At 46.1% G+C, this 22500-nt stretch overlaps 1 protein-coding gene across 1 annotated transcript in view; it reads right to left on the bottom strand.

Moving 5' to 3' along the window:
* wdpcp (WD repeat containing planar cell polarity effector) overlaps positions 1-22500 on the bottom strand; it is a gene marked incomplete at both ends in the record, with an annotated part of 44089 nt that overhangs the window by 4767 nt on the left and 16822 nt on the right. Inside the window, 6 exon segments of the mRNA XM_080548995.1 lie at positions 7000-7063; positions 8312-8435; positions 9032-9220; positions 17023-17338; positions 17340-17541; positions 17543-17643. Coding sequence (XP_080405121.1) covers positions 7000-7063; positions 8312-8435; positions 9032-9220; positions 17023-17338; positions 17340-17541; positions 17543-17643 — 996 coding nt within the window.

Here is a 22500-nt window from a genome sequence, read left to right as displayed (position 1 = left end):
AAGAGTGAGAGAGGAGAGGAGAGGAGAAGAGGAGTGGAGAGGAGAGGAGTAGAGAGGAGGAGTGGAGAGGAGAGGAGAGGAGAAGAGGAGTGGAGAGGAGAGGAGAAGAGAGGAGGAGTGGAGAGGAGAGGAGTAGAGAGGAGGAGTGGAGAGGAGAGGAGAAGAGGAGTGGAGAGGAGGAGAGAAGAGGGGAAGAGAGGAGGAGAGAAGAGGAGAAGAGAGGAGGAGAGAAGAGAGGTGGAGAGCAGAGGAGAAGAGAGGTGGAGAGCAGAGGAGAAGAGAGGAGGAGAGGAGAGGAGAAGAGAGGAGGAGAGGAGAGAGGTGGAGAGCAGAGGAGAAGAGAGGTGGAGAGCAGAGGAGAAGAGAGGAGGAGAGGAGAGGAGAAGAGAGGAGGAGAGGAGAGAGGTGGAGAGCAGAGGAGAAGAGAGGTGGAGAGCAGAGGAGAAGAGAGGAGGAGAGGAGAGAGGTGGAGAAGAGAGGTGGAGAGAACAGGGGAAGAGGAGAAGAGAGGTGGAGAGAAGAGGGGAAGAGAGGTGGAGAGCAGAGGAAAAGAACACACACACACACACACACACACACACACACACACACACACACACCCACACAGGGGCGCCGCTAAGGGGGTGGTAAGTTAGGACGATTCTAAGGGCCCAGCACTGACAGGGGCCCATGAGAATTTTTTTTTTTTTTTTATATATTATATTTATAAATATTATTATTATTATTATTATTATTATCATAAGGACGTTAATGTAGCCGAATTCAAATTATAATTCTATGTAATAAAAAAAGTCACAAAAGAAACAAACTGGAGTTTTGTTTCTCTATGTTTAACAAAATTAAGCCTTATTATTTACCCCTCTATTTAGTCATTGCATGGTTCAGTCCACCGCCGCGCGAGCTGCTAGACGAGAGGAACGTTACCGCAAATATTCTGACAAGGTTTCCATGACCAACACGTCCTGCTGTAGTATGTGTGTGGGACAGATGGAGGACAGCCAGATTGGAAATGCATCAAATGTACGTGTGCGTGCGTGGACGATGTCGTGAAAGGCAAAGCCAAAGTCAGGGTCTCAAAAGAGAAAAGTAAAAAAATCACTAAAAACAGTGGTTTAGTGATCTAATCACTGCGTGGATGATCTAGTTAGCTCGCTATCCGCTTGTTAAGTCGTGACGTGTTTCCGGGACCCAACGTTGGCTGAGGTGCTGTCTTCGAAATGGAGAAATAATAATAATAATTAATTATATTTATATAGCGCTTTTCCGGGGCTCAAATACCCTGACAATATGGAGAAAACGGGAAAGTGCTGTGTCCCTTGTTGTATGAATAGATCCGAGTCTAAAAAACTATTAAACTGTCATTCTACCGTTGTAGTTCAGAGGTATTCTGGTGCGGAGAATTTCTGGTTTGGACTCGGAAATGGCTAAACGTCACTTTTGACGTCAGGCTTAACAAGTGGATAGCTAATTAACATTAACTTCAAGTATAGTTAACTTACAGTGCACTGTCAGTATAATTTCAGTTAAATGTATGAGATGAGGGCAATTTTGGTCCAAATATAGGTTATTAGAGCTCAGTGAATTTGTATCCAGCAGCTATGCACTCTTGCTATTATAGCTAGCTAGCTAGTATAATGTTACATGCTAATGACGTCATGCACAGATGCACCTCCCAGTTGAAGGAGAAGGGGGTGAGCAGTAGGAGTTTGGGGTTAACAAACATATTTAGAATATTTTAATGTATGCTGCATTACCATGCAAGCATTGAATACAACTTTAGCTAATATTCATATTTAGTTAATAGTTCTTCCAGTAATTGCAATAACATTGACCACACTGGCATCTTAATAATATTGTTAGCTAGCTAGATAACATTTAAGTTAGCTAATCTGGTGTAATGTATGTGTTATTATGTTAATACTATTATAGGACATATTATGAATTATGTACCTATGGATACTCCATGCCAGGGCCCTCTTCAAGCAAGGCAGCCAGAGAGGAGAGCAGAGGTGGGGGGGTAGTGGTGGTCTAGTAGTGGATAGTGAGTTGGACTTGTGATCGGAAGGTTGCGAGTTCAAATCCCGCCTGAAACCACACCACTACTAGTGTGCCCTTGAGTAAGGCACTTAGCCTTCAGTTACTCCAGGGGGAATGTCCCTGTAATTCGTAATTGTTTGGATAAAATGAATAAAATGTTTACAAATTAAGAGGTAAAGAGGCAGAAGAAGAAGAGCAAGAAGTAACAAAGGACAATGACAGCAGCACAGCAAGTTGGCTTCATCACTAGATTTTAAGGATCTTATTAAAGATTTTGCTACTAAGAAGGCCCAGCGTTTAGCTTTGATTTGATTTGATCTCTTTACTCCTATCTTGAATCGTTGTGCATTAGGCTAGATATAGTTTTTAGCTCTCCAGGTATACTATTCCACAGTACTGCCAGTGTAAAAATAAAAATCTTCCCATTTCACATTCAATTTCGCTGGCACCATGTCTGTGTTGCTCCCTCTTGTATAAGACACGTTTGTCTTTGTGTGAAACAAGCAATGCTGAGTCAGTAAATATCTCTCTGCTGTAATTCTTCATTGATCTAATCCTGACAGTATTATGGCCAACTGATCTTTACAAGATCTACATTTATTTAGACACAATACCACCCCATTCAAATTATATTTTTATTTTTTATTATAGATTTATACTTTTATAATTGGGTTCCAATCTTCATTTAATTATACTTTTGTCCTTGTGTTGTTCAAGTCTTAATTTAATAAGTTAAAGAATGTTGAGATTTCTTTGCTGAATTGTTGATTCCTGTATTAACTGTAATTTTAAATTACATTTACAAAAGATGTCCATCATTGGATTTCTTGCAGTGCATCAATAGTTCATCAACTTCAACTGGGTTTAGGTTGATGGGTGGTTTAGGTGGGGGGGCCCAAAATGTTATTCTGTCATGGGGCCCAGAATCTCTAGCGGCGCCCCTGCACCCACACACACACACACACACACACACACACACACTCCTTATGACCCACAAGTAAGATGAAGCGGCCCGTAGACTGATCTAGGGTCAGTTGGCATACCTCCCCCCAAAGAATAACAGTTAAGATGTGAGGAGGTTAAGCTGATCGTAGATCTGTGCCTCAGGGCAAATACTAAGTATGCAGAATAAGCACCCTAAGTAGTGCCCAGGATTAGCTCTACTTAGGCATAGGCTACACGGCGGCGGATCTGGCAGAATCGGCAATACTTCCATACCGTTTGCATCTCACGGACACATGACTCCGCCCATTTGCGAAAGCTGACACAGCGAATTTATGAAAACTCTGTGAGGGAGTTTACGTATCGTGTTTACATATGGTATTTGGCATTGTGTGGTCGGCGATACGGGAGCGTGTGTTGAAACCGATGACGCAGAGTCACTGGATAAAAGCATCTACAAAATATCCAAAATGTATATGTACATACATCAATATGATACGTCTGTATGGTGTAAGGCTAACTACTATCTAATTACTATCTAGTTAGTTATATCTAGTTACTATCTAACTACCGGTACTATCTCAATGTCCACACTTGTACACGACTTAGAACGCATGGCCAATAGCCTACGAAGTGCATCATACCATGGCAATGAAGATAAGGCTATTTTAGCTTCTTTCTTTTTTTGCATGATCAAATGTTTGTATTTGATATTCGATACGTGTGTACTGGTCCCAGTAGCCGATTTTTGGTATCTGGGAGCACAATAAATAAATGTCTCAAAATTCGACTTTCAATGAAAACAACAGACTGATTAAAAAAATGGAAGACCAGTGCCTTAAAGGACCTACTTTCAACGAAGGGACAGAATAACACACTTGTTTCAAATGAAATGGACTTTAGGATATTTACTTCATTTACAAGTGAAGGTAAGACCATGTCATATATATTTTCATTTGTGTTGAATGAGTATGCGTATGCGTGTGCAAATAATGCTGATATGAAATATTAAACATATGGTCGCCAATAGTATCGTGCAACCTGCCAATTGAATGGTGAATTTAAGCTACCTCTATCAGGTTCATATGTGTGTAAATCTGGCTCTGACAACCAGTGTTATGGCTGATAATAACTTATGCACTAGATATTGGCAACACATAGAACGGACTCTGTTTCTGCTCCATGTGATCGTTGCACTAAAGATCAGCTTCTGAAAATGGCAGACGACTCTAAACTTGATTAAGTGGTCTTGGTGATTAAAAAAGGAAATATAACGGCTATGGTTAAATTGCTGTTGGTATGTGTGTAAATCTGGCTCTGGTATTAGCCAGTGCCTCCCCGACCATCGACCTCACCGCACGTCACTGCAGCACGCGTATGCCCAGTGTACTTGAATATGTGATTCCATGTGGCCAGAGGCATTCTTTTGCGCGACGGTGTGAAGATGCTTGTGTGGCTTTAGAGATCAGATCGGCTCCGGAATTGCGTTTTTCGGCATCGTGGAGCCTGGCCCTTAGTACCCTGGGGTACTACTTAGTACCAGAACAAATACTTCTCGTCCTCATGTGCACGTGGGCTGCTGTGGTGTCCTGTACTGACCATGAACAGATCTCTAGTGTCCTGTACTCACCATGAACAGATCTCTAGTGTCCTGTACTCACTATGAACAGATCTCTAGTGTCCTGTACTCACTATGAACAGATCTCTAGTGTCCTGTACTCACTATGAACAGATCTCTAGTGTCCTGTACTGACCATGAACAGGTCTCTAGTGTCCTGTACTCACCATGAACAGATCTCTAGTGTCCTGTACGCACCATGAACAGGTCTCTAGTGTCCTGTACTCACTATGAACAGATCTCTAGTGTCCTGTACTCACTATGAACAGGTCTCTAGTGTCCTGTACTCACCATGAACAGGTCTCTAGTGTCCTGTACTCACCATGAACAGGTCTCTAGTGGTGTCTGTACTCACCATGAACAGATCTCTAGTGGTGTCTGTACTCACCATGAACAGATCTCTAGTGTCCTGTACTCACTATGAACAGATCTCTAGTGTCCTGTACTCACTATGAACAGGTCTCTAGTGTCCTGTACTCACTATGAACAGGTCTCTAGTGTCCGGTACTCACCATGAACAGATCTCTAGTGTCCTGTACTCACCATGAACAGATCTCTAGTGTCCTGTACTCACCATGAACAGATCTCTAGTGTCCTGTACTCACCATGAACAGGTCTCTAGTGTCCTGTACTGACCATGAACAGATCTCTAGTGTCCTGTACTCACCATGAACAGATCTCTAGTGTCCTGTACTCACCATGAACAGGTCTCTAGTGTCCTGTACTGACCATGAACAGGTCTCTAGTGTCCTGTACTCACCATGAACAGGTCTCTAGTGTCCTGTACTCACCATGAACAGATCTCTAGTGTCCTGTACTCACCATGAACAGATCTCTAGTGTCCTGTACTCACCATGAACAGGTCTCTAGTGTCCTGTACTCACCATGAACAGGTCTCTAGTGTCCTGTACTGACCATGAACAGATCTCTAGTGTCCTGTACTCACCATGAACAGATCTCTAGTGTCCTGTACTCACCATGAACAGATCTCTAGTGTCCTGTACGCACCATGAACAGGTCTCTAGTGTCCTGTACTCACTATGAACAGATCTCTAGTGTCCTGTACGCACCATGAACAGATCTCTAGTGTCCTGTACTCACCATGAACAGATCTCTAGTGGTGTCTGTACTCACCATGAACAGATCTCTAGTGTCCTGTATTCTCCATGAACAGGTCTCTAGTGTCCTGTACTCACCATGAACAGGTCTCTAGTGTCCTGTACTCACCATGAACAGATCTCTAGTGTCCTGTACTCACTATGAACAGGTCTCTAGTGTCCTGTACGCACCATGAACAGGTCTCTAGTGTCTTGTACTCACCATGAACAGATCTCTAGTGTCCTGTACGCACCATGAACAGATCTCTAGTGTCCTGTACTCACCATGAACAGGTCTCTAGTAGTGTCCTGTACTCACTATGAACAGGTCTCTAGTGTCCTGTACTCACTATGAACAGGTCTCTAGTGTCCTGTACTCACCTTGAACAGGTCTCTAGTGTCCTGTACGCACCATGAACAGGTCTCTAGTGTCCTGTACTCACTATGAACAGATCTCTAGTGTCCTGTACTCACCATGAACAGGTCTCTAGTGTCCGGTACTCACCTTGAACAGGTCTCTAGTGTCCTGTACTCACCTTGAACAGGTCTCTAGTGTCCTGTACGCACCATGAACAGGTCTCTAGTGTCCTGTACTCACTATGAACAGATCTCTAGTGTCCTGTACTCACCATGAACAGGTCTCTAGTAGTGTCCGGTACTCACCATGAACAGATCTCTAGTGTCCTGTACTCACTATGAACAGATCTCTAGTGTCCTGTACTGACCATGAACAGGTCTCTAGTGTCCTGTACTCACTATGAACAGATCTCTAGTGTCCTGTACTCACCATGAACAGATCTCTAGTGTCCTGTACTCACCATGAACAGGTCTCTAGTGTCCTGTACTCACTATGAACAGATCTCTAGTGTCCTGTACTCACCATGAACAGATCTCTAGTGTCCTGTACTCACCATGAACAGATCTCTAGTGTCCTGTCTGTACTCACCATGAACAGATCTCTAGTGTCCTGTACTCACCATGAACAGGCCTCTAGTGTCCTGTACTCACCATGAACAGATCTCTAGTGTCCTGTACTCACCATGGTATAAGGACTCTCAACACCTGACTCACTGCACTAACCCTGCCAGACGTACTGCACTTTATACATTGTAAATATGTTCTTGTCTTGTGGTTATGTGTGTACAATGTCAATGGGATAGTTATGTGCAATGTGTGTATGTTTTTTTTGACACTGCTGTATTGAGCTTTCCACCTGTACCGAAAACAAATTCCACCGACCTAGGTGGTGTGGTCATTAAACGATTCATTAATTCATTCGTCTCTAGTGGGGGGTCCTGTACTCACCATGAACAGGTCTCTAGCTCCGATGTCAACCGCCAGCAGAAAGGCCTTCTCGAAGCGCTGGTGTCTGCAATAGGAGTTTACGGACCAATCAGAATAGTGGAGAGTTTTTTTTATTTTTTAGATGCTTTACTCTACGACACTAATCAAACAGTTCAGGCACAACAAATTAGGTTGTTAATAATGATGAGGTTCACTTGCTTTCAATGTTAACACACACACACACACACACACACACACAAAGATAATTGAGAAGTGGGTATACCAGACCCTCTCCCTGTTCTAGAGATTAGAGTTAGGAGACTGAATATCTCCTCTGTACACGGCACCTTAACTTTCCAACGCCCAAGCCAACATGAAACAAACAAACAGAACCAAAGAGAGGCCCCCTTTTTCATTTGATGTTGACGGAAGAATGCAGGTGATTGATAAGACAGAGAGGAAGGAAGGATGCCAAAGAACGCTCAGTTCTGCCAGAAAGACAGAAGGGAACAGTCAGAACAGCCGTCACGTTCATTCCATTCTACAAGGTTCTGGTGTGTGTGTGTGTGTGTGTTATGAGTGTGTGTGTATTATGAGTGTGTGTGTGTGTGTGTATGTGTGTGTTATGAGTGTGTAGGCCAATGCACACGGCCCCGATTTTGTCGCACCGCCGAATTCGATTCCATTGTTTTGAATGAGACAATGCACACGGCGTGCGATATTATCGCACGACAACATTCGATTCTCCATTCACACCAATTGAAATAATTAAAAGAATTGAGAATCGAATGTTGTCGTGCGACAAAATCGCACGCCGTGTGCATTGGCCTTGTGTTTAGTGTATGTTGTGAGTCTGTAAACGGGCTTCATAAAACTATGACCGCTGTAGTATACCGCGACAACAGCTGTTGATATTTGAAATAAACATTGCATCATTCAAACTGTTTTTGTGACATAACGGTGAAAGCCGGGGAAAACGGCTGAACGTATTTTGGATGAGCTACGATATTATGTCTATACATGTCTGGCCCTTCATTATCGGTCATTGTATTATAATAAGCCTGACATTCAAAGAGCTGCTAACCATATACATATATATATATATATATGTTACGGTACATGTGGGAATACGGAAAACTAGGGTTAGGGTTAGGTGCTACGTCGACTTGGTACATGCTGGCATGTCTAACCCTAACCCTAATCCTAACCCTAACCCTAACCCTACCCCTACCCCTAACCGTAGCACCCTAGCACCTAACCCTAACCCTAGTTTTCCCACATGTACCGTAACATATATACTATATAAAATATATAGAACGTAGATTATAAGTACCTGAGCAGGTGGTGGAAGAAGCGGCGTGCGTACTTGCTGATTGGCTCTCTGTATTCCAGCACCACCGTGTCAGAGAGGGGGCAGGGAGGAGCGTAGAACATCCCCAGTGCTGCCTCCAGCTGGGCTGCAGACAGACAGACGGACAGACAGACAAGACAAGACAGACAGACGGACAAGACAGATAACAGCTAATGAACTTCAACTCTGTACTTGAGTTCAATAAAGACAAAGTAATTAGCAGGGTGGGGTGAATTCCATCAATTATGGAAATGAACTGAATTCCAATTAGGTCACTGGAAAAAAAGGGCATTCATCTTCAATCATTTGGAAATATCTGGAGTATCTGGGTGTACTGTAATAGTCAGCAACTCAGCTGTGTGTTCTTTACATTCTACTCTAAATTGAAAAATCAAAAGCTTTGTAATTTGAGTTTTCAAAACAAGTTTCAAAACACTTCCGGAATTGATGGAATTGAAAAGGAATTCACCCCAGACCTGGTGGTCCAGACCTGGTGGTCCAGACCTGATGGTCCAGACCTGGTGGTCCAGACCTGGTGGCCCAGACCTGATGGTCCAGACCTGGTGGTCCAGACCTGGTGGCCCAGACCTGGTGGTTCAGACCTGGTGGTTCAGACCTGGTGGTCCAGACCTGGTGGTTCACCCCAGACCTGGTGGTTCAGACCTGGTGGTCCAGACCTGGTGTTTGGTGGGCAGCACTCACCCTCCCGCTCTGCGTCCAGCTCCAGCCTCAGCAGGTGGTCTGTGACGGAGCCCAGCGCCCGGTAGCACTCGCTTCCCATGGTGCTCCACTCCATGGCTCCCAGAATGCCCAGGGCCTGCTCCACCTGGCCGCAGCGCAGTCTCTGGTGCAGCAGCTCCCCCGGGCCCAGCTGACCCCCTGTCAGAGCACCTGTCACACACACACACACACACACACACACACACACACACACGCACACACACACGCACACACACACACACTTTTTTGTCATGTTACTTCAACCTTATTGTCACAAAGAGGGGAAAGCCGTGTTTTAATGGTGACAATGTGGTCGCTAGAGGAGGACTCTTCCATGACATGTCTATTTTGCGTATTTGAGTTCAGCAGTAGTGACAGGAACCAAAGTGACTGATAAGATTAAGTATAATTGTTGTTGTTACCGCATATCAAGTAAGCACTAGGAATATCCCCCAAACAGTTACTTAGGGTAAGTAACTGGCAGGAGGTCTGTTTAAACTCTGGGGCAGAACTGGAGATTGCCATTGACTTGTCAATCAATTAGAAGGAAAGGCTGTTTAATCCTTGCTGTGTAGGGTGGGTGGGTGGGTGTGTGTCTTGTAAGTCTGTAAATGGGTGAAGTAGGTGGTAGCCTGGCAAATGTTTACCACACTGATCTATTCACAAAGGGCTATAATCATCTGCATCAGTCCATACCTGTACTTCCCCAAAACACACACACACACACACACACACACACAGAGAAGGAGACACCACCCGTCCACACACACACCTCACACACCTTCTCTGTCCACACGCACACGCACACGCACGCGCACACGCACACACACACGCACACGCACACGCACACGCACACACACACACACACACACACACACACACACGCAAACACACGCGCACACGCACACACACACGCACACACACGACACCTCTGCTGTCGGTAAGAGCACAAAACCTTCTCCTTTCATTATTTATCAGTCAGCTAATCCACATGCATCCAATCTCCCTCTGAAGAAAGGCATAATCAATCACCTCCGGTCAAAAGGCATAATCAATGGCCTGGCTCTCCCTGCCTCTCTGCCTCACACATCACTCCCCGGCAGGAACCAAGGCCACAGCCCAAACACAAAGCCAGAAAGCCACAGAGACAGAAATGAAGATCATAGACACATGCAGATCCTCACAGAGACAGACACTGACACAGACACTGACACTGACACAGACACAGACACAGAGACAGAGACAGACACAGATACAGACACAGTCACACACACAGAGACAGACACAGACACAGACACAGAGACAGACACAGACACAGACACACCTACACCCACACAAAAATAAACTCTGAATAGGAATGGAGGTTAGTAGATTAGTAGATAGTATTCTTCCTGCTATATGAAGCACCCTGCATAAGTAATGAGCCAGTGAAGCAGTCTTCTCATGTTGGCTCTATACTCAATCAACTAGTATGTGGTTAAGTTAATTAACATGAGATTAGATTCTCACCTTTTATTTAATGGTATTTCCCCATTAAAAAGTAAACACTTTTTCATATAGTCCACCTATTTCAGGGCAACAAAAGTAATGGGACAATTGCCTTGACAGGGGTCAAGTCAGGTGTGTTCCATGACATCATTTGTGCAGGCAAAAGAGTGCTGTCAATGTCTAGTATTGATCCTAGGCTTTTCTTTTTTGCCTTTGGAAACTCAGATTGGTGTCCCCAGACCACACCAAAGGTGTGGCCAGGGGTGGTCCAGTGGTCTAGCACCGCGGTCTACAGTGCACACATATGCCCATGTCGGCATGGGTTCGAATCCGGCCCATGCCCTGCTGACATGCCCTCTCTCTCTTCTCCTCCTTACTTTCCTGTCTGTCTTCACTATATCTGTCCAATAAAATGAAAAATATGAGTGGGACTGCCCCACTCAGAAAATATAAAAAAATAAATAAAGACCAAAGGTGTCAAGGAAGTCATTATTAGGCTGAACATTTAGAAAAAAAGAATCCAAAATCAACAATTTGGAGCATCATTAAAATGAATAAAAAATCACTAGCGAGCTCAGCGATCGCAAAAGGGCTGGTAGCCCATGGAGACTTCTACACTGAATGGCCCAAAACTGCTCACCATAATTAAGCCCAATAATTGCCCCAGCGACACTTTCCAGGAGGTATGCGTGAATGCAAACCACTCAAACAGGACGGTCAGGTTACAGTCTGATAAAAACTACCTGAAAAGCCAGCAGAGGTCTGGAAAAGGACAGAGAAAATCAATATTATCATGCAGCAAAGTGAGGATCTACAGCAGGGGTCCCCAAACTTTTTTCTGTGAGGGCCACATAATTTTTCCTTTCTGTGATGGGGGGCCTGGGTCGGTCTCTAACATAAAATAATATGGAACAGAGTGGAACGGTGTGAAATGGAGGTGGTTGCGTAAAGCAATTGCGTGCAGGAGAGCACTGGTGGATGCAAACAAAGTCTAAACAGTTGAATTTGGATGGAATTTATACCTATAGTGATATGTCAATGAAATATAATCAGTTTTACAGTCTGATACATGAGGGAGGACCCTCATCATACACGGGGGGACCCATGAAGCAGGGCTGTCTGGGGGTCCTTAAACATCAAACACTTAATTTCTTTCATTCTGGTGAATTTAGATGCACCAATTTGTGCCCTTTCTGCATCAATTTATGGTGAAAATGTCATTATTTATGTAAAGGAAAACACAATATTCAGGCACCAGATGATCATTCAAAATGTAATGTAATATAATGCAATATAAGGCTCTCAGGCATTCTGTACTTTCAAATATGTATTCTCCTTGAGCAGTCAATATCAGGGGTAGTGGTGGTCTAGTGGATAGTGAGTTGGACTTGGGATCGGAAGGTTGTGAGTTCAAATCCCGCCTGAAGCCACACCACTACTAGTGTGCCCTTGGGTAAGGCACTTAGCCCTCAGTTACTCCAGGGGGAATGTCCCTGTAATTCGTAATTGTAAGTCGCTTTGGATAAAAGCGTCTGCTAAATGACAAAATTAAATTAATTAAATTAAATTATCAACTATCAGCTGTTTCTCTAGCAAAAACGAAAGCTAACTTATTTGGGAAACAGCGCCCCCGCCACCACGTCGGCGCAGTGCCGCAATTGCAGTTAGAAATGACAAATCCACCGTAGAAAACACGACCGTCAGAGTTTTGTTGAGAGCTGGAGGCGGAAAAACCCTGCTTGACACAGATCATGAACATATCGGTAAAATGATTTAGTTTTCTCCTGCAGCAGGGCATCTACATTAACTAATCCCCCATTGTTTCAATTCATCTGGTGCCTACTTGCGGACAAACTCACCTCGGGACACACCTACTCCGCGACCATACATTTATTGACAAACTCATCAGCACTGGCCCGAACGGATGACTGGTATAACTGGGTTTCGGGTACAAACGTATTCTGCTGAGCTGATTTTAGCTTCGACACTTGTCTGCTCTCATTTGGTCTTGTAAACTAGCATACTTGTCTTTGTGGCGGGCTTCATAGTGTCGGCGCAGATTGTATTCTTTGAACACAGACACCGCTTCTTGACAGATGAGCCTTTTCTTTGCATTTAACAATAATAATCACTTGTGCACTGTTGGTTAAAAACCCTGCATTCTGAATCAACTTTTCTCTTTACCATTTTTCATCTCTCTGAATGTTCGTTCTAGCTCGCGTGCACCTGCTACAGATCCGTGCTCGTTCACTACGGAACGTTACGTTGAATGTACCGCATTCTGTGGGCGGGTGAAACTAACTAATAATGTTATTAATGAAAATAGTTTATAACTAAGGGAAATTTTAATTTGAAAGCCAACCTTTAATATCAAATACAGATATGATTAAAACGTTTTTTTCAAAATATGTTTCTGGCATTGTTGAGAGTGTGTGGGGGCGACGTTGTTCAAAGGGCCGGTCCAAGTGTGGGGGTGGGCCGTGTTCGGCCCGCGGGCCGTAGTTTGGGGACCCCTGATCTACAGCATCATACCATCTCATCTGTGAAACAGAGGTGTTCTGGTTTGGGCGTATAGCTGCCACTAGAACAGAGGAGTTCTGGTTTGGGCATGTATAGCTGCATGTATAGCTGCATGTATAGCTGCATGTATAGCTATAGCTGCCACTAGAACGGGCTCATTTGTCGTAATTGATGATTAGATTAGATTCAACTTTGTGATTGCAGAGTACACATACTATACAACAAAATGCAGTTTAGCATCTAATCAGAAGTGCAAATAGTGATGGTAGTGATATAAAACCCATGACAATCACAGTCATAGGTACAGTAAGGCATGTACGGTAGTTTAGAGGTATACTGTATACAATTATGAGCTATGTACAGTTACGGTAGCTTATACAGTGTGGTAGCTTATGTACAGTTATGAGCTATGTACAGTTATGAGCTATGTAAGGTATATTATGTACAGTATGTTATGTGCAGATGTATAAAAAGAGGCTATATCAAAGAGGCGTGTGCAATGCACAATATCCAGTATGTGCAAAGTTAGTATTGTAAACATCAGTAGTGCAAAGGTTAAAGAGTGATCACATTAACCAGGGATGTGCAGCCATCATAGATTTGTCATTGCCATTGTATCCCAGGGTGGGGGGGGGGGGGGGGTACTGAGAGTCATAGTCAAGTATGTGTGTGTATGGGGGGGGGGGATTGTTCATCAGAGTGATAGCTCTGTTGAACTGCTGATGTAACTGCTGACGACAGCAGTGGACAGAACATCTTGTCTCGAGCACAATAAAATGCCTACAAATTCATTGGATAGCGCTTCATCGTACAGTAAGACAATATTGCCATAGCAACTATGGAGTTCTTCAGGGCCAAAAAGGAAACGTTTTGAACATGCGTTTCATTTCCTGATGAAGATTTTTAGACATTATTATTAATCTGTTCCATTACTTTTGCTGGACTGAAATTGGGGGACTACGAATAAATGTGTAGTCATTTCTGAATGATGAAACTAACATGTAGGAAAATATCCGTAAATAAAAGCTGACAATCTATACTTTAACCTTGTAGTAATTGTTTGATTTCAAATACTATTGGAGTAAAGAACTAAAAAGACAGAAAAAGCGCCACTGTCCCATTACTTGCACAGGGCACTGGATAGATTAGAGAGTAGTGTGTGTGTGTGTGTGTGTGTGTGTGTGTGTGTGTATGTGTGTACAGTATGCATGTGGCCTAGGAGCATTGGTGACACTGACTGCAACTTGACTCCATCTGGACATTTATGAAATGTCTGGGAGGGTGGACGATGGTGCACGTGGACAGACGATCTGTGGGGTGGTAGGATGGGGGGGGGGGGGGGGGGGCAAAGTGACGGCTACCTTATTGTCTAATTAATTTAAGAAGCGGGGGAGTGCCCAATTAAAATCACAAGCTGGCAATTAGAAAGCCCCTAAATCCCCTAAAGACTGGGCTAATGTGGCTAATACATCAACTGAGCTCCCTGTGTGTGTGTGTGTGTGTGTGTGTGTGTGTGTGTGTGTGTGTGCAAGTGTGTGTAGAGGGGGTCCCGGGTTGTGTGTCAGTGTCTGCTCCCAGCTAAGTCTCTGCAAAGACGCACGAGAAAATGGAGCACAGTTGGGAAGAGAAGGATTAAACCTGTTCCCAAACCCGCCTAGCCTTACCACTACGCTACCACAATCATACTGCAATACACTGGTAGACACTGGTAGAGGTACACTGGTAGACTATTGTCTACCAACAAGGACCATGTTGGAAACAAGTCAGTACACCTTTACGTGCTTATTCTCTGGGATGTACAGTCTGTCCTTTTTACCCAAATAAATCAATCATAAAATCAATCATACATAGGTTAGTCATCTACGATCTCATTTCAGTTGATTGAACAAGTAACAACATGTGATACTGACTACAGTAGCTGTATGTACCGTATCATTTTCTTAAAAAAGTAGAAAACCAAAAAATAGGTTGCGAGAGAAAAGGTGGCAATTCCCTGCTCTGCTTCAGACAGTACGTTGGCTGTTGAGTCCAGTTATGTGCTTTACTACACTGGAAGTTTGACGCTATTTTGGGTCACACACATTTAATACATTTAAAGATTATGCAAAGACATCACACATGTTTCTGGTGTTGAATATAAATATTCTAAAATAGATGTTCTAGATACACACCTTTATTACTGTGTCTACCCACAACCAGGCCTTAACATGTATGCTACTTAAAATGTATGCTACTTAACATGTATGCTACTTAAAATGTATGCTACTTAACATGTATGCTACTTAACATGTATGCTACTTAACATGTATGCTACTTAACATGTATGCTACTTAAAATGTATGCTACTTAAAATGTATGCTACTTAACATGTATGCTACTTAAAATGTATGCTACTTAACATGTATGCTACTTAAAATGTATGCTACTTAAAATGTATGCTACTTAAAATGTATGCTACTTAAAATGTATGCTACTTAAAATGTATGCTACTTAACATGTATGCTACTTAACATGTATGCTACTTAACATGTATGCTACTTAACATGTACCGGTATGCTACTTAAAATGTATGCTACTTACAATGTATGCTACTTAAAATGTATGCTACTGGAAATTTCTACTGTCACTGATTTGATTGAAATTTGTGGAATCCAAATGTTATGTCTAGCTCCAAAATGTTATGTGTAGCTCCAAAAGCTAAAAGGAATCTGCAAAACGTAGCACATGCAGCAACAATAAAAACCAGAGTAGAAAACAATACAAAAGACAACATCATCCTCGACAAACGACGCACTTCGGCTGTTGACACACAAACACGTAAAAAAAAAGAAAGCCTTCTCTTGATTTTTCTCTGTGTAAAAAAAAAAAGACTATTTTTCAGAGGCAGCATGGCATGCATCGTGCAACGAGGTGCCCTTCCGTAGCCTCTCCCGGAGCAGCCCCGGCCCCAGCCAACGCGTGCCCAGATGAGATAACTCCGCACAGGCAGAGGGAAACGCCAGGGAGGGCCGTCTCCTCTGAAAAAAAAAAAAAACCCTGGAGGAGCGCCAAGGCTTTCTTCCTCACCGCTTCCAAATCAGTCAGTCACTTCCGCTGTCATGTAGCGGAGCTAATGAAATGAGTCAATAAAGAAAGGGAGCGGCGCGAGCTAAACAAGCAGGCAAACAAACAGTGAACAGAGTGAATGTGAACACACGCGCACACACACACACGCCCCAAAAACACACACATACACACACCGCACACATGTGAGCGAATTATCATCTACGAGAAGAAGACGCACTGTGACTTTCTTCATCAAAACCTTGGCAGGCGATCAGAGAAAAGGAGGCTATTGTTGGAATACCCCCCCCCCCATCCACATGCAAGCAAACACACACACACACACACAGACACACACACACAGACACAGACACACACACGCCCACACACAGACACACACAGACACACACACACACACTTTCCCTCCTCAACATTCCTGCTCTAAAACTTCGGTCGAGAGCCACATTGTCACATCTTACTGCAAAGTCACAATTAAAGTCTGGGGTTGGGTAGGGGGCTGGGTAGGGGGCTGGGTAGTCGGGGATACCTTGGTAGGTTTTGATTGGTAAACTTTATCTGGGGCCCCAAAGGGACGCTATAAAGATTTATCGGAAAAATGCATCCCAGAATGCACCTAGGGGGCCCTTGCCCCAGGCCGATTATTGAATGACCTCTGTGAGAGTGACTCTGTCTAACCTCTCAACCAACACATGAACAGTACAGTGAGGATAAGTTCCTGCAACGCGGAGCAGACTGCACAACACTGAGTCATAGCAGAAGAATTAAAACAAACCAAAAAATGTGAATATGAACTTTGAAGTGGTACGAGTGAGAAAGATATCATTCGATTGAGCGTGTGAGGAGGTGTGTAGATCACATTCGAGAGACGTCATATTTGTTTTACGTATCGTCGCGTTACACACCCAGTCGTAACCTCAGCGCCGCCAGGGGTCCGCCTTGAAACGGCAGCATCAGGAGATCCGTCCCCTCCGCGCCTCCGTCCGGACCCCCGCCCCACTGCAGGCCCCCCAGCCCGCCAGGACAGCGCAGGTGCTGAGCCAGTCTCAGAGTGGAGGCCGGGGCCGTCTCCTCCGCCACCAAGGCCATGTCTAGAGGCGCCAAGGCCATGTCCAAGGCCACCAGCTCCCCCTGGCCGCCACCCACCACCACCATGGCCCCTCCGGGGTGCCAGGCCAGCAGGGAAGGGGGGAAAGGGCAGGGGGCCAGGCGGGACACCCCCCCTCCTCTCGTCGTACAGGACCAAGGAGGAGTCGCCGAGGCCCAGTAACAAGGTGGTCTCCGAGGGATGGCGGGCGCAGGAGATGGCGGGGGAGGAGAGGGGGATGCGGACGACCGACAGGCGTTGGAGGCGGCCTTGGGCGCATTCGTAGACGCAGGAGTCCGCCCAGGACGCCCCCCCCGCCGTCAGGTCCGTGAGGTTCCTGGGGTCCTTCGGGCACCTCCACAGACAGCAGCTGGTAAGGCTGCAGGAGGCTGAAGCGGCAGTCCAGGGGGTCCCCCTCTGTTCGCATGGAGCTCAGGACCTGGGACAGAGATGGGGGGGGGGGGGGGCGGGGTTACATTTCTTGCTTTTGATTCAACATTTGTTGTTTGTGTGTCTTGGAATTGAATCCAAATGAGATGAGACGTAAACAAGAGTGAACAAGAGAGACAGGTGAGACAGGAGAGACAGGAGAGACAGGAGAGACAGGAGAGACAGGAGAGACAGGAGAGAGAGAGGAGGAGGGGGAATGACTCCCTTCGTCTTCGCTCATGAGGACAGAACTGTCAATCAGGTGAACTAATGATAAGGGCTCCAATTTAACTCAAGGTCACAAATGTTTTCCCTGAGCATTTCCGTCAAATGCCAAGCAATAAACAATCACACTGAAAGGAAACAGCCTATCAACCCTGTCGGATCCCCCCAGACATGACAGAAAGGTGGGCACATATACAGTACAGTACGACTGGGTGGTCTACTGTTTTTCGCGCCGTGCAACCCCAGGACACAAGTGGTCAGGACACTACTGTAACTGTGTTTTGGGGGGGACTTTAACCTCCACAAAGCCCCTCTCACAGCAGAGCGTTTGGTGAGGCAGCGTTGGCTAAACCAACCTCAATTCATTCCGCCGTGTAGACAGAACAGGGGATGGCCAGGCTGCTGCAAAGCCAGGCGCTTCTTCTCTTTCTTTTTGTTTTTTTTGTTTTGTTGGCAGGCTTTGCCAAAAAGGGACTTAGGCAAGCGAGGTTTGCCTATTGGTCTACAGCAGGCAGGAAGCAGATGACTGTCATAGGTTGTTTTTTTTCCCATAATCCCCCTAGAGCCAGCTCCTGCTGCTCCCCGGGGGGGGGGGGGGGGGGGGGCAGGAATGTGTATGTGTGGCTGGAGGTGCCAGGGGGAGATTTTGGGGGAGCTTGTGGGTTGGATGTGTGTGTGAGTGTGTGTGTGTGAGTGTGTGGGTGGGGGTGGAATTGGTGGGCCTGCCAGCTACTTGGGAGGAAGTAGTTCCATGGTGAGGTGCACCTGCCCTCGTGGACCACTGGCCTCTGTCCGAAGAGAAGGACTACAGCGGGGTTAGGTCCCGGAGATCTATCTAACAGCCTTATCATTCTACGGGCTGGAAGTCAATCCCACCACCGCCACCAACACCACCACCACCACCAAAACACACCCTCACCACACACAGTTACAGCCACAACCAATTCCCTCCATGCCTCCTTAATTCAAGCTCCACTTCAGTTCCACAGCCACTTCTCAACCCATCAACCAAATCTCATCCCCCTCGGTCCTCATCCCCAAGCCCGGGCGACTGGGACGAGCCCTGGCAGCACGGAGCACTGGAGTACTGGCACCACCCGGCAGCCCTGCCACCCTGGTCTTACCCATGAGGAAAAAGGAGGAGAGCATCTCAAATCCTTGCCCATATACACAGGGAGCTGATATGCCCACATATGTAGTGTGGTTAGAGAGAGAGAGAGAGGAAAAGGGTGATTGAGGAGAGAGAGGAGGAGGAGAGAAAGGTGATTTGTAATAACGGTACTAAATAAAATAAATGTGAATAACCTTGTACATGCTGTCGACTATAAAACAACATAAGTACTGTGAACGGATAGTGTTTTGATACATCCAAATAGTCTCTCTGATTCACAGGCAATAGAGAGAGAGAGAGAGAAACGGATGGAGAGAGAATAAGAAAGACAGGCAGAGACAGGAAGAGAGGGAAAAGATGGGCCTTTTAAGAGAGAGAGAGAGAGAGAGAGAGAGAGAGAGAGAGAGAGAGAGAGAGAGAGAGAGAGAGAGAGAGAGAGATGAGAGAGAGAGAGAGAGAGAGAGAGAGAGACAGAGAGAGAGAGAGGGGACTCCAGTAAGAAGGTTTCTCCTAGTTATTGGTTTCAGTGACTGGTCAAAACTATTCTTCTCCATTCTTCTCTTCTCTGGCACTTTTTTCATGGCATGAAAGATAAACGTAGCCGGTCCAGCTGAGTGGCTGGCCCTTGTTCACAGCACTGGCCTTTTTCAGCCAATTTCCAGCTCACAGAGCAGAGAAAGACGGGGAGAGACAGAGAGGGAGAGGAGGGAGGGTAGGAGGAGAGACAGAGAGTGAGGGTAGGAGGAGAGAGAGGAGGGAGGGTAGGAGGAGAGAGAGAGAGAGAGGAGGGAGGGTAGGAGGAGAGAGAGAGAGGGCAGAGGAGGGAGGGTAGGAGGAGAGAGAGAGAGAGAGAGAGGAGGAGGGCAGGAGGAGAGAGAGAGGGAGAGGAGGGAGGGTAGGAGGAGAGAGAGAGAGAGCAGAGGAGGGAGGGTAGAGGAGAGAGAGAGAGAGCAGAGGAGGAGGGTAGGAGGAGAGACAGAGAGAGAGAGAGAGAGAGGAGGGAGGGTAGGAGGAGAGACAGAGAGAGAGAAGGAGTGGAGGTAGGAGGAGAGAGAGAGAGAGAGAGGAGGAGGGGAGGAGGAGAGAGAGAGAGGGCAGAGGAGGGAGGGTAGGAGGAGAGACAGAGAGAGAGAGGAGGAGGGCAGGAGGAGAGAGAGAGAGAGAGAGGAGGAGGGTAGGAGGAGAGAGAGAGAGAGAGGAGGGAGGGCAGGAGGAGAGAGAGAGAGGGAGAGGAGGGAGGGTAGGAGGAGAGAGAGAGAGAGGGAGAGGAGGGAGGGTAGGAGGAGAGAGAGAGAGCAGAGGAGGGAGGGTAGGAGGAGAGACAGAGAGAGAGAGGAGGGAGGGCAGGAGGAGAGAGAGAGAGAGAGAGGAGGGAGGGTAGGAGGAGAGAGAGAGAGAGAGGAGGGAGGGCAGGAGGAGAGGAGAGAGAGGGAGAGGAGGGAGGGTAGGAGGAGAGAGAGAGAGAGGGAGAGGAGGGAGGGTAGGAGGAGAGAGAGAGAGCAGAGGAGGGAGGGTAGGAGGAGAGAGAGAGAGAGAGAGAGAGAGAGGAGGGAGGGTAGGAGGAGAGAGAGAGAGAGAGAGAGGAGGGAGGGGAGGAGGAGAGAGAGAGAGAGCAGAGGAGGGAGGGTAGGAGGAGAGAGAGAGAGAGAGGAGGGAGGGCAGGAGGAGAGAGAGAGAGGGAGAGGAGGGAGGGCAGAGGAGAGAGAGAGAGAGCAGAGGAGGGAGGTAGGAGGAGAGAGAGAGAGAGGAGGGAGGGTAGGAGGAGAGACAGAGAGAGAGAGGAGGGAGGGGAGGAGGAGAGAGACAGAGAGAGGAGGGAGGGCAGGAGGAGAGAGAGAGAGAGAGAGGAGGGAGGGTAGGAGAGAGAGAGCAGAGGAGGGAGGGCAGGAAGAGAGAGAGCAGAGGAGGGAGGGCAGGAGGAGAGAGAGAGAGCAGAGGAGGGAGGGTAGGAGGAGAGACAGAGAGAGGAAGGAGGGCAGGAGGAGAGAGAGAGAGAGCAGAGGAGGGAGGTAGGAGGAGAGACAGAGAGAGAGAGGAGGGAGGGTAGGAGGAGAGACAGAGGAGGGAGGGCAGGAGGAGAGAGAGAGCAGAGGAGGGAGGGTAGGAGGAGAGAGAGAGAGAGAGGAGGGAGGGCAGGAGGAGAGAGAGAGAGAGCAGAGGAGGGAGGGCAGGAGGAGAGAGAGAGAGGCAGAGGAGGGAGGGTAGGAGGAGAGAGAGAGAGAGAGAGAGGAGGGAGGGTAGGAGGAGAGACAGAGAGAGCAGAGGAGGGAGGGTAGAAGGACAGAGGGATGATGGTTAGAGGTGGGAATGAGAAGAGGAGGTTTTGGGGGGCTAAAGAGTGGGTACAGTAAGCGAAATCAACAGGCGCACGCACGCACGCACACACAAAACAAAACAAAACAAACAGTCAGGGGGGTATTCCATCAAAGTCCCTAAAGGAAAATCGTCTTGTGAGACTTCAAAAATAAATAAATCAAGGCTTATTTTGAATCAGAAATAAGCCGTGATTTTCCTTTAGCGACATTGATGGTATACTCCCCAGGACAAGGTCACTGTCTATCCCTCAGGCTATGGTGTTTTTCCCAATCTACGAGGCCTGGGCTAATATTGAAATGATATATAATATTGAAATATTTACAGAATCATCGTTTTGTTTAGTATATCATTGTATGCCATTCCATATGTTTGTGTTACATTTAAAAAATATGTTGCTTGTGTTTCGTTATTTATATAATCTTTATTTTTTTTCTTCAGCCTGGAGACAAACAATATTGTACTGTCTCCATGTCTATGGTAATTAAAAGTTGGCACAATCACATTGAGATCAAACAACAAAGTGTTTGTGGACAGATAACAGGATAGCAATACTAATCAACACACACACACACACACACACACACACACACACACACACACACACACACACACACACACACACACACACACACACACACACACACAAACAGTTAAACACACATAACCAACAACTACAAATGCAAAACAGTCAAACAAAAAAAGTGCATCTGTTGCCTTTTTTCTTCCATTAAGATGAATAAATTCCAGGAAACCGGGGATCATTAAAAATGTTAACAGCCTGCATAAATGAGCATGTATGTTTTTCCCCCTTGCTTTGCCGTGGCTTCTTTATCAGCGCAGGGTAAGAATTAAGACCACATAGGGAAAAGGAAAATCAGACTTTTAAATGCCGGGAGAGACTGAGTAGAAAATTGGCTTAGCTTTGCAGATAGCGAACTCAACAAAAGGAACATATATATGAGCTTGAAGTGATTGAAGTCGCTGGCGTCTGGAGATGAACGCCGGCGTTTGATTCCCGCCATGGCTCTTACATAAACCGCTCGCTTAATTTCACACCACGCATCTGAAAAATGACAACAAACACTTTCATTAGACGCCGATGCAGGCGAGGGGGACTTTAATGTTCTTTAAGCGTGGAGGAAGGGGGGGAGAGGGGGGGCTGAAGGGGGGTGGGGGGTGGGGGGGGGGGACTAGGTGAAGAAGTGCGATAAACGC

This window comes from Nansenia antarctica (genome assembly GCF_963989245.1).
Source record: "Nansenia antarctica genome assembly, chromosome: 19".
Classification (NCBI taxonomy): domain Eukaryota; kingdom Metazoa; phylum Chordata; class Actinopteri; order Argentiniformes; family Microstomatidae; genus Nansenia; species Nansenia antarctica.
The sequence above is the reverse complement of the archived record's forward strand: the minus strand, read 5'-3'. Positions and strand labels throughout refer to the sequence as shown.